Source organism: Vigna angularis, chromosome 6 (assembly GCF_016808095.1).
Source record: "Vigna angularis cultivar LongXiaoDou No.4 chromosome 6, ASM1680809v1, whole genome shotgun sequence".
Lineage (NCBI taxonomy): Eukaryota > Viridiplantae > Streptophyta > Magnoliopsida > Fabales > Fabaceae > Vigna > Vigna angularis.
In genome coordinates this window covers 944,369-957,227 of record NC_068975.1, presented here as the reverse complement: position 1 = coordinate 957,227, position 12,859 = coordinate 944,369, and the positions used below count along the sequence as shown (strand labels likewise).

At 37.6% G+C, this 12,859-nt stretch overlaps 1 protein-coding gene across 4 annotated transcripts in view; it reads right to left on the bottom strand.

Annotated features, from left to right (window-relative positions):
- Window positions 1-609: 609 nt before the first annotated feature.
- The window catches only part of LOC108342774 (probable plastidic glucose transporter 1), a 31,107-nt gene continuing 18,857 nt past the window's right edge, over window positions 610-12,859 (bottom strand). For 2 of the 4 annotated variants that reach the window (XM_017580566.2, XM_052879671.1), the window contains 7 exons: window positions 6,997-7,090; window positions 6,767-6,923; window positions 6,343-6,489; window positions 6,179-6,252; window positions 5,018-5,106; window positions 1,120-1,234; window positions 610-1,014 (listed from right to left, as the gene is read on the bottom strand). In XM_017580566.2, the coding sequence (XP_017436055.1) occupies window positions 832-1,014; window positions 1,120-1,234; window positions 5,018-5,106; window positions 6,179-6,252; window positions 6,343-6,489; window positions 6,767-6,923; window positions 6,997-7,090 (859 nt within the window). In that variant the 3' untranslated portion in view covers window positions 610-831. The other 2 variants (XM_052879670.1, XM_017580567.2) reach the window with 2 other exon arrangements.

The following is a 12,859-nucleotide window of genomic DNA, read 5'->3' as shown; positions in this document are numbered from 1 at the left end:
TGTACAATGACCAATCTTTCCAAAGCAATTTGAACCCATTAATCCTAAATATAAAATGAGATGTGCTTACCGAAATGAGCAATCCGGAATGTCACCGGACTTATTATACATCAGATTAGTCGTTCCAAGAAGAATATATTTATTATAAATTATTTTAAAAACAAAATAATGAAAGGTATAATGAAACATTATGTAAAGTTAACGTTTGGAAGTGCTGGAAGAAAGGTGAAGTACGAGAAGCATCCTTCTCTATAACCACAACAACATCATCTCTCACATACCCGGTACGATGACAACAAAACAGCCACGTAGAAAACACAAGACAGGTAAGCTATCAATAATTTTTAGATAATATAAATTCATATCAGATCCATTGTTAAGCAATTTTGGTCTTAAAATCTCAACTCTAATGGAAACAACGTAACAAATATACACTTTTAAAATACTTGTCTGAAGTATGTCCCAGTAAAGACCATCCCCTCATTCATTCTAGCACTTTTTATCAACACACAAATCTTAGCTTAATAAATAAAAGTTCATTACACAAATAGTTGTAACATGCAAAATCATACCTAGACATCTTACCAACTGATACCTTAATTTTGACGATTAGTAAAGTAAATATATCACATTTTAATATATTTAATATTACAAACCACAAACTGATTCAATATATCAAAGTTGTGGTAATGCCAAATTATGTTGCTTAGATTACATAATAAAATCAATCTTCAGACATCCGGATTTGCTATCAGTTAATCTCATTGATGCTTAACGCCAAAACAAAACTTTCCAAAATACATGGATTGGTACACCATGAGATTCAGTGGTTCAAGCTTTCACATTTAAGGATCGTTCAATTTCTTCTAAAGAGCGACCCTTGGTTTCGACTATGAAGTAATAGGCAAATGTTGCAGCTGATAGGGAAACTGCTCCAAAGCTGGCATATATAGGTGCCACTCCAAATTTCTCCACCAAATCAAGGAAAAATAATCCCACAATAAAATTGCACACCTAGATATAAAGGACAAATTAAAATAAGCCCAAAAAATTCCATCACATTTACCAACTAAATTGACATGAAAAAGCTTTCAATAGAGGAAAGGTTTCGACACACACCCAATGGGTAGAAAAACTTAATCCCATGATCTTCCCTCGTGTCCTGGTACTGCTAAGCTCTGATATAATGATGCCGGTTACGGGTCCAGCTCCAATTGCAAAAGAGAATATATACCTGTGGAATAATATAAAGGAAAAGTGGGCCTTCCTAGTCTGAATCTTGTAGAAAATATAAAAACGAGGAAAATCTTCAAGTTATCATCTATGTTCATGTTAATAAATAATAAAGGAATTATGCTAAATTTTAAAGAAAATACATTTTAAATGTGATTAATGAATTAGGAAAAACATCATGGTATTTCATTGCCTAATAGTGGCCATTGCTTAATGTTGCAATGCTATATGTGTGAATATTGTATATAAAGCAGTTGAAAAACTGACTCCTTGGTTATTAGTTTTCTGTTACTAATGCAGATCCCACATTGACTAAGAATAATGCTAGATTATAATTTATAAATGAAGTATAATTCTCACTTTACAAGTCCGTTTTGAGATATTGAGTTAAGCATAAATCCACTTATTAAGATGGTAACAATACTATTAAGATAAAACGGATATTGAGTTAAGCATAAATCCACTTATTAAGATGATAACAAAACTATTCAGAGCCTATCGTAGTCAAGTTCTTTGGGGCTGTTATGCCACTCTTATCGAACTCTTGTTAGACCACATGTAAATATATCCTCCCATGCTCAAGATGTTCATTCCTCATCGTGATGGGCGTGTTAGAGATCCTAGATGGATTAGGAATAAGGTTAGATTATAATATATAAGTGAGGTGCAAAACATATCTTACAATCCAGTTTTGAGAGATTGAATTAAGCATAAACCCACTTATTAAGATCTCAAATTTAAGAAAAACATTTTTTTTTCTATATTTCAATAATGAGGCTATTAGACCTATAAATACATGACCCGGTTCTTTATTTTAGAAAATAGAGAGGTAAATCTAAGGAAACAAATCCTTGTAATTGTGGATTGTTTTTAAATACATAATCCTAGTTTTAATAGCAAGATACACCTATAATAAATATTAAAATTATAGCAAGGATAAAATAAAAAGCTTCCTAAAATATATAACGAGCTTCACGATTTTGACACTCCTCAAGCTAGTGAGTAAGAGTCCTGTTGGAATAAACTTAAAATTTAGAGGTTTATTAATAATTTTGTTTGAATCTTATTTTATTAGTTTTGGATCTAATAATATTTAGTTTGATTTTGATAGAGATAAAATAGGAATAGGTAGTTTTGATTTTCCATTTATTTAGGAGTAATATTATTTTATTTTATTGATATAAGATAGAGATATATTAAGTAGATTTTATTTTTAGTTAATATTTTATTGTCAGTTTTTATTATTTGTACTTGGTCTAATGCCCTATTTGCACCAATTTAAAGATTTCCAAGGTTCAATGAAAATCAACCAGAGTGAATTGGAGAGTATTATCAGTGTGGGTCACGTTCTTTTTTAACAAAGTGGTATCAAAGCTTTATGCTCTGAGTACCGAGAGAAAAAGAGAGAGAGAGAGGAGACACTGTGAGGGAAAAAATGAATGCTTGAGTTTTTTTTTTTTGAGAGATGACAAAGGTAGTAAACGGAATGAGTGTGCCACAATTGTTGGAAAAGATCAATTACGATAATTGGTCTTTGCAGATGAAGGTTCTTCTTGGATCCCAAGATATATGGGACATAGTGGAGGATAGGTACAATGAACCCAAGATGATGAGCATCAGATAGTGAACCAAATTGCTGCACTAAAAAAGACACGGATGAAAGACAAATTGACTTTGTACTTTCTGTATAATGCAATGGATGATTGGGATTCAAGAAAATAGCTAATGCAAAGTCAACAAAAGAGGCATGGGAAATTCTAAAGGTGGCATACAAAGGAGATACCTGCGTGAAGCAGGTTTGAGTACAAACTATCAGAAGAGAGTTTGAACATATGGAGATGGATGAAAAAGAGGGAGTTGTCGAGTTTATAGCTCGAGTGCAGAAGATGGCGAACCAACTCGGAATGAACGGAGAAGAGGTTCCTCAACCAGATTGCGGAAAAGATCTTGAGAAATGATAGGATATGTAATGTATTTGACAGTTTGTAAACAATTGTTAGATAGTTTTGAAAAAATAAAATATAGAAGTTAGTATGAAGTAGTTAGGGGTAGTTAGGAGGAGTTTAAACAACAGTTAGGGGAAGTTTTAATTAGTAGTTAGGCAATTTTTGTCTTTTAAGGAGGGGGGTGTTCTAGTTCTGTGGGTGGAGTGTATTTTGTTTCAGAACAGGGTTTGTCCTGTGTAGAAGGGAATTTCTTCCCTTGGAAGCTGTTGGATGTTTTCTTGTATTATGTTTTTCAGAATTAGAGTGTTAAATACATTGTGCAGTAAGATTTGAGTGCTTATTTCTTTACTGAATCTGAAAACCTGGTTTCCTATTCCTAAGAAACCTAACAATGAGAAATTTGACGAATGATTTTGAAAGTATCGTGGTCACTATTGAAGAGACAAAGAATTTGTCAATTCTCACTGTGGAGGAGTTAGCTGGGTCATTAAAGGCACACGAATTGAGGAAGAAGAGGGAACCCAACGATCAAGCATCACAAACACAGTTTGACTCGAATGAAACTTGGATTACTCAGAGCCGAGGACGAGGAGGCAGATGACGAGGAAGCTGAGGACGAGGTGGACGTGGCTGAGGTAATTTTCAGAATGATAGTGAACAATAAACCGATCCACAGAATTGACATGACCAAGGATAAGGGAAAGGTCGAGGAGATCGGTCAGGAGTTGAGTGTTTTAAGTGTGGCAAACACAACCACTTATTGGGATACGAGTCCCATTGGCAACAGTTATGCTATGCTGTTATTAAACCGAGAAATATATGATTTTAAAAGAGATGAATGAGGGGTCATATGGTCTGTTGCACCACAGTCTAGAACCCAAGAGTCCTTACATAAAGTTTTAGAAAACTTAAAAAAAGAATTAGAGTTCTTAGTAGTCATGGTTAGTATGACAAGGTGACTTACTTATAGACTCCATAGGAGATTTTAGACGTTCAACTTTGGCAAGTAATATAGGTATTCCTTGCTCAAGTGAAGAGGAAGAAGGTGTTTTTGCCAAGATTTTCAGAAGATGCCTGATAAGCTTTCCTTGAGGGCTGTCCTTTTAGTTCTGCTAGACGATTGAAGCAAGTGTCCTTGGTGTGGCCAAATTTCTTACAATGAGAGCTCCAATGCTCTTCCTTACCTTTTAAGTAGTTTCGTATTTGCAAGATTTGAAGTCCTAGATTTGGAAGGCTGTCTGGAGAACATGGCATTCCTTCAATGGAGGGCTCATTCATCATGACCATTCTCCTCACCTCCTCACCTCAGACAATAAACAAGACTTCAGAAAGAGAAGGAATTCTTTCCTTCCCAAGAATTTGAGGCCTAGTAGGGCTATATATATATATATATATATATATATATATATATATATATATATATATATATATAGATATATATATATATAGATATATATATCAATAAAAAGCACAACAGTGTAGGTTGAATACACTATTTTTTATCCATCTTATTTGCTCAAGTAAAACCCAAATCTAGAAACAGGAAAGAGATCAACAAAATGGAATAAAATTAATTCATATCTCCTTTGTTTATTCTATTGATTTGTTTTCTGAGTAGAGATAAAGCAATTGTGTTGTCTCTCAATCACACGATAGTTTAACATACCTATTTATAGCCTCATTCTTACACTATTAATCAATGAATATGAAAAATAAGTATTTCAAGATAGAAAAATAGAGAAAGAAGCAAATAAATTTGAACAAGCATCAAGTAATTGTTGTCTAAGTTTTATTGTGGATAGAAAAGCTAGGTTTAGCAATGACAAGTAAATGCTCACAAAATAGTTCCCAGTATTGATAAGTTGTTGCTGAGTTGCTCGTCCAATGGACAGAAGATAGCAGAGGACACAAGAAACATTGAAATTGCCTACAAAGATACACAAGTCAAAGTCATCTGTAATAGTCTTCAGAGAAAATATAGACTCTTTGGAGAAATATATGGAAGAGTTCAGTGTGTGCCTGTGATAGGAACTTGTAATCATAACCCCATTTTAATGATTAAACAGATCATCTTTACATCTCTTACTGACGAGAAGGAGAGATCAGAGTAGAGAGTAGAAGATACACTCAGAAAATTTGAATAACAGAAACAAAAGGAGCAACTATCTCCACCATCACATTTTATGTTAGGAATATCTTGAAACAAAAAGAAAAAGATAATAGAATCCTAACAAAGAACAGCACAATGACACAACAAGAGTAAAAAGTTGTGCAACTTCTGTATTGATTATCAACCACACTGTTTCAACAAAGGTATACAAAATATACCCCTAAACAAGCACTCTCCCTTTCTCAATGGAAAATTATTAAAAGAAAAAATCACACCAATCCCCACTCACTAAAGAGAAAGAAGTCCTACTTAACGAAAATAACTAACCTCTTGACGCAGTCAACTATTATTTACAATTTGAACCTTTCCCCTTTTTTTCTTTCTATAGTAAACCTATAGAGTATTTTTCCATTTTAGATGTTCCTAAATTCTTTCCTAACATTTTATTTGCCTAACTAACAAGAAAGTCCCTCGACTCATTGCCATATTAACTTTCAGTAATGCTCCTCTGTATGAATATTCCCTTAATTTCTCTTAGTTTCACCTTCCTGCAATCCTCATTGCCACCTGTTGTCATTGTTAGTTTTCTCCTCCTCAACCAAATTGTTTCCCTTCTTTCTCTTGTGCACTATTAGACCTTTATTATTTATTGTGGGCTCACAGGGCCTCCTTCTATAAGCGGGTAATGGTAAGGGGCTAATCATCATCTGTCGAACTTACAAGAATTGAAGGGGAAACACTTGGAGGAGAATTTTCTCTCAGAACCATATTTATTGAATAAAATTCATCTCTTCTTTCATATTCTTGATTCTTAGTTTGTAACAGGTTTCTTCTTTTGTTCACAGATGATTACAACTCATGAAGTTATGAACATCCTGTAAACACTCACCATTCCTAGGTAGCTTCCTATTAGAAGTTTCTGTCTCCCTTCCCTATCAATTAAGTATAATGCACAAACAGCACCTGAAGAGAAAAAAAGATAAGAGAAATCAGAATCAGATTTCCAGAAGAAATTTATATTCATAAATATGATAAGTGGAGAAGAGTGCAAACCTGCAAAATTAGTAAGCCCAACAAACAAGCTTGCTACAGCACTACTTTCAACTCCAACTTCTTGAAAGGTCAACGATGAAAAATAAAGAACTCCATTAATGCCTGCAAACTGCTGCAGTACAAAAAGAGCACCTCCAATAAAGGCAACTGCAATCATACAGGAAAACCCACAGCAAATTTTATACATCCAAGTTTCAAGTAACATGCATAAGTAATGATGATAAACATGTACTTGTGTATAAAAGAAAAAAGTTCTGTTTTATGGAGCTAAATTCATTCCCCTCTTCAATTGTAATTGTTACTTTTAAGTGCTTGACTTGTTAATCAATCAATTACGCTACTTGGACAAGGTAAAGAATAATTTTCCAAGCGGTGAATGCTGCCTAGTATCTAATAGTAATAGCCAAAACCACCTCTACACAACCTCTAGAATGTGGCTCCTCCAAGATCTCTGACCATCTGCTATCCGAATCGCAGCCATCATTGTTGCAGACTGATTGAAATTCCTCAATTGCGCTATCAATTTTGGACTCCCCCCAAAGCTCACGTATTATTGTTTTAGCATCATTTATTCTCCCAGCCTAAGAAGAAATGTAAAAAACTGTATAAAGTGTAACATTATATTTACCAATCAATTAAATAATAAGCTACTACCTTGCAAAGCCACCTTGGACTATCAACGGTAAACTGCATACCGATTGCAACCAGAATACCTGGGATGCTAGCAATATACAGCATTGTCCTCCACCTGAAATATGTTTTGTTGGTTCAAAATATAAATTATTTGGAAAACAATTTTGAAGACTAAAAACATATAATTGATGGAAGAATCACCATGAATTTGCAAGAGCAGACATGATTTCAAATTGAATGTTTATAATTCGTCCGCATTATAAACACAATTTGGAAAGTCAAATAAACTTTTACATTTTGATAATGGGAGGAAATATGCACAGCATGACAAGTCTAAATTCCTTTCTGAAAATGGTATTGTTTCTGAGCTAATGTGTGGGTACACAATAACAAAATAACAAAATAACATTATTAAAAGAAAAAATAAACAACTTCTTGAACTAACAGATCTTGTCTTTCAAATGTCTGTTTCTAAATCTTATTAGGAAGAGATTGTCCCAACTATTGTCTATCTTATCAACAGATTATCCTCTTGGTTTCTAGATGGACTTAGTCCTGTTAGATGTTAAGATGTGTGTTTCTGTTATTTGGGCTTAGTCTATTCTGTATTAAGGGCATTAGCCCATATCTTACAATATAAATAAACTACCCTATGTGTAGTCTAAACACATAAGGGATATTTTCTCCCAATCTTCTTTATTTCTCATATGGTATCTAGAGCACAGGAATAGTTCCAGTCAACTCCACGGTCTCCGGCACCCATCACTGCTGCTGTTGTCGCGTCGCCGCCGCTGCCGTCGCCACCACCGCCGTCGTCGCCGCCGCCGCCGCCGTCGCCGCCGCCGTCGCCGGAGCACCAGAATCGACCGGCGACCACACCATCGGAAGCGTCTCGGCCGGGCGACCACCGTCGCACGAAGATCGCCGCGATCGGAGCTCTCACGCGCCTCCACGCGCCGCCACAAGAGTCGCCGCTGCCGCCGCGCGTGCCGGCGCGTCGCCGGAGCTTTCCGCCGCCGATCAGCACCGCCGTGATCGCCTCCTCGCCCTCTTTCTGGATCTGTGGTCGTTGCGTCAATCGGAGCACTTTGAATTTTTAGGGTTTCTCCCTCTCCATGGCGTCTTCCTCGTCTACAAACACCTCTATTGGTGGCTCATCTTCTGATCCCTCAATATATACTAATTATGTGAATGTACACTTGTCCATTGACAAGTTAGATGGCACAAATTATGCAACCTGGGCGTCCGACATCAAACTTTGGTTGAAGAGTCAGGGGTACTTAGATCATCTTATTCAAAATGTGACTACTGCTCTCATAGATGACACTTCCCGCTGGATGAAAATTGATGCTCAGTTATGCATTGTTATAAAGTCCACCATTCACTCCTCACTGAAACAAATGTTTCGATCCTATGAGACATGTTCAGAAGTATGGGCACAAGCAAAGTTGTTATACACAAATGACACTCAGCGTCTTTATGGTGTTTGTCAGGACCTATTAACTGTTATTGGTCCGCGCAATCCTGGTCCCATGGCAGAATATTTGGGTAAAATTCATGCCCTTCTTCATGACTTTAATGATATATTACCTCCTGCTTCCACTCCTGCTGAAGAATTGGAACGACGATCAAAGTTCTTCATGTTGTTGGCATTATACGGACTCTCTGATGATGTTTCTCATGTCCGTGATCAGATTTTGGGTTCTCCTGTCATACCCAACTTTACTTCTACTTGTTCTGCTCTTTTGCGTATACCGAGCAAACCCGTCACTGAGACATCTCCTCGTACTGATGATTCCTCTGTTATGGCTGCTCAACGTGATGATCGAAGTCGGTCTCGCAAGCCAAGTAAAGGACGTCCAAAATGTGACCATTGTGGCAAGTTAGGCCACAAGATTGATAGATGTTATGCTCTCCATGGACGTCCTCCTCGACCTGTAGCAGTGGCAAATTCTGATCCACCTCCCCGATCACCGTCTGCAGACCATCCTACTTCATCTAATATCGTAGACAAACCTGCAATCTTTAACGAATTTCTCAGATGGTATGAGGATCATCAGCACTCTGGTTCCACTACATCTGCATCTGTTGCACGTACAGGTACACCTTTTGTTGGTCTAACTCACTCCCTTGGACCTTGGGTCCTTGACTCAGGCGCCACCGATCATATCACTGGTAACAAGTCCTTGTTTTCTTCCTTGTCATGTCCGACTAATTTACCCTCGGTAACAATGGCTGATGGGTCTAGAGTCTCATCTCATGGTATTGGTACTGTTAATATTTTTCCATCCATATCCATTGATCATGTACTTTATGTCCCTGGGTCTCCCTTCAACTTATTGTCCATTAGTCGTTTAACTCGTACTCTTAATTGTGTTATTTCCTTTACTAAAGATTCTGTTTGGTTGCAGGACCGGAGTTCGAAACACATGATTGGCACAGGATGTGAGTCTCATGGCCTTTATCATCTCCGCCCTTCTCCACATGTTGGCGTAGTCATGGAGTCACCATCCCTTCTTCATGCTCAGTTCGGTCATCCTAGTCTTGCCAAACTACAACAACTTGTCCCGAGGTTGTCCACATTATCAAGTTTGTCGTGTGAGTCTTATCAGTTAGGGAAGCATACTCGTAGTTCCTTTCCTCGTAGTGTCTCACAACGGGCGTCGTCCCCCTTTTCATTGGTTCATTCTGACATTTGGGGACCTAGTCGTGTTAAGTCCATTTTAGGTTTTCAGTATTTTGTTACCTTTATTGATGACTATTCCAGATGTACTTGGTTGTTTTTAATAAAGAATCGTTCTGAGTTGTTTTCTATTTTTCAATCTTTTTTCAATGAAATAAAAACACAGTTTGGGGTGTCTATTCGAAATTTACGTAGTGATAATGGCCGTGAATACCTTTCTCAACCGTTTAAACAGTTTATGGCTTCTCATGGCATTCTTCACCAAACCTCATGTGCTTATACCCCTCAACAAAATGGGGTGGCTGAGCGTAAGAATAGACACCTTATTGAAACAACTCGTACACTTCTTATTCATGGTCAAGTACCCTCACGTTTTTGGGGTGATGCAGTTCTCACAGCATGTTATCTTATCAACCGCATGCCATCTTCCGTCCTAGATAACAAAATCCCTCATTCTATCTTATTTCCTCAAGACCCTCTGCATCCATTACCTCTTCGAGTTTTTGGGTCTACATGTTTTGTTCATGATTTTAGTCCTGGTCTTGATAAGTTATCTCCTAGGTCTCACAAATGTGTCTTCTTAGGATTTCCACGGTCACAAAAGGGCTATAAGTGTTTTTCCCCTTCCCTCAATCGTCATTTTATCTCTGCTGATGTCACTTTTGATGAGTCTTCTTTTTACTTTTCACATCTATCTTCTAGTTTTGTACCTCTCCCTGTTACTGTTGATATTCCTCTTATCTGTGATTCTCCTGGTGATGCTCCACCCATTTTGTCTTCTCCTTCTTTAGACTCTCATTCACCACAGGATCATCCTTCACCTCCACCCCTTCAGGTTTATAGTCGCCGTAATTGTCTGCCTCATGACTCACTTCCGGTGCCGCCTCATGTGTCTCCTCCGGCTCCAGCAACTGAGTCTGACTTGCCTATTGCCCTCCGTAAAGGTATACGCTCTACCCGTAACCCTTCCCCCCATTATACTGTTCTTAATTACCACAGATTATCTCCATCTTTTTATACTTGTCTCTCATCCATTTCTTCTGTGTCAATTCCCAAATCTGTGGGTGATGCCTTAACTCATCCTGGTTGGCGTCAAGCTATGATGGATGAATTAAGTGCTTTACAGGAAAGTGGAACTTGGGAGCTTGTCCAATTACCATCTGGAAAGTCTGTTGTTGGTTGCAGGTGGGTATATGCTATCAAGGTTGGTCCTGATGGCACAATTGATCGTTTGAAAGCTCGACTGGTTGCCAAAGGCTACACACAGATTTTTGGTTTGGATTAGGGTGATACTTTTTCTCCAGTGGCAAAAATGACCTCTGTTCGCCTTTTCATTGCCATGGCCGCTCTTCGACAATGGCCTCTTTACCAACTTGATGTCAAAAATGCTTTTCTCAATGGTGATTTGCAGGAAGAAATTTATATGGAGCAACCGCCTGGCTTTGTTGCTCAGGGGGAGTCATCTGGATTGGTATGTCGTCTTCGCAAATCCTTGTATGGCCTAAAACAGTCTCCTCGGGCCTGGTTTGGTAAATTCAGTTGTGTTGTTCAACAATTTGGTATGTCTCGCAGTGAAGCGGATCATTCAGTGTTCTATCGCCACTCGAGTGCTGGATGTATCTATTTAATAGTGTATGTCGATGATATTGTTCTCACAGGAAGCGACTATCTTGGCATCTCTCAGATGAAACAACACCTTTGTCATCATTTTCAAACCAAAGATCTTGGCAAACTCCGGTACTTTTTGGGTATTGAAGTAGCACAATCCAATGATGGTATTGTCATATCTCAGAGGAAGTATGCGTTAGACATCTTGGAGGAAACAGGGTTAATGAGCTGTAAATCTGTTGAGACACCTATGGACCCTAACATCAAACTCCTACCAAATCAGGGGGAGCCTTTCTCAGATCCTGAACGGTACAGAAGACTAGTTGGTAAATTAAACTATCTTACTGTTACGCGTCCTGACATTTCCTTCGCAGTTAGTGTGGTGAGTCAATTTCTAAACTCCCCATGTGAAGACCATTGGGATGCAGTTGTTCGTATACTGAAGTATATTAAAAGATCACCTGGAAAAGGTTTGCTATATGGCCCTAACAACGATACAAAGATCGTTTGCTATTTAGATGCTGATTGGGCTGGTTCCCCTTCTGATAGGAGGTCTACTTCTGGATATTGTGTCTCTATTGGTAGCAACTTGATATCTTGGAAAAGTAAGAAGCAAAGTGTTGTGGCAAGGTCGAGTGCAGAAGCAGAATATAGAGCTATGGCATCAGCTACTTGCGAGCTTGTGTGGCTTAAACAATTGCTTAGTGAATTGAAATTTGGAGATGTCACTCACATGATACTTATATGTGATAATCAAGCTGCTCTCCATATTAGCTCTAATCCTGTCTTCCATGAGAGAACCAAACACATTGAAGTTGATTGTCATTTCATTCGAGAAAAAATCATATCCGGAGATATCAACACTGAGTTTGTTAACTCAAGCAACCAGTTGGCAGACATATTCACTAAGTCCTTACGAGGACCTAGAATTGATTATCTTTGTAACAAGCTTGGAACATATGATTTATATGCTCCAGCTTGAGGGGGAGTGTTAGATGTTAAGATGTGTGTTTCTGTTATTTGGGCTTAGTCTATTCTGTATTAAGGGCATTGGCCCATATCTTACAATATAAATAAACTACCTTATGTGTAGTCTAAACACATAAGGGATATTTTCTCCCAATCTTCTTTATTTCTCATAAGTCCTATTGGATCTCTATCTTTCATTTTTCCATCTATTCATTTTCTCTCTAGCCTTCATAGGCGGGCATTGAGATGTATTGTGTTTGTCAATCTTCATAGTCAGTAAAGTTTTTTAACTCTATGGATGTCACTTTTCATGAATCTAAATCTTTTAAAATGTGTCGGCTTAAAGGCAGAGTGTTAGAAATCAGATTTTTCTAATAAACGGAATAATCAAATATATGAATGATAGAAAATGGTGTGGTGCAAATTCACTATTATCTTAAAACAGAAAACTCAGAAGGTTCCAGGACCCTCTGCCCAGAACCAAGCTCCTGAGAAAAATAGTAATAATTCTTCCCCTCCCAATTCACCAAAAACAAAAACGTGTCCCCCCTCACATCCTACACCTCAGAATATATAACAACCCATAATCTTTTTTTCTCTCTCTCTCTCTTCTAACTAACACAT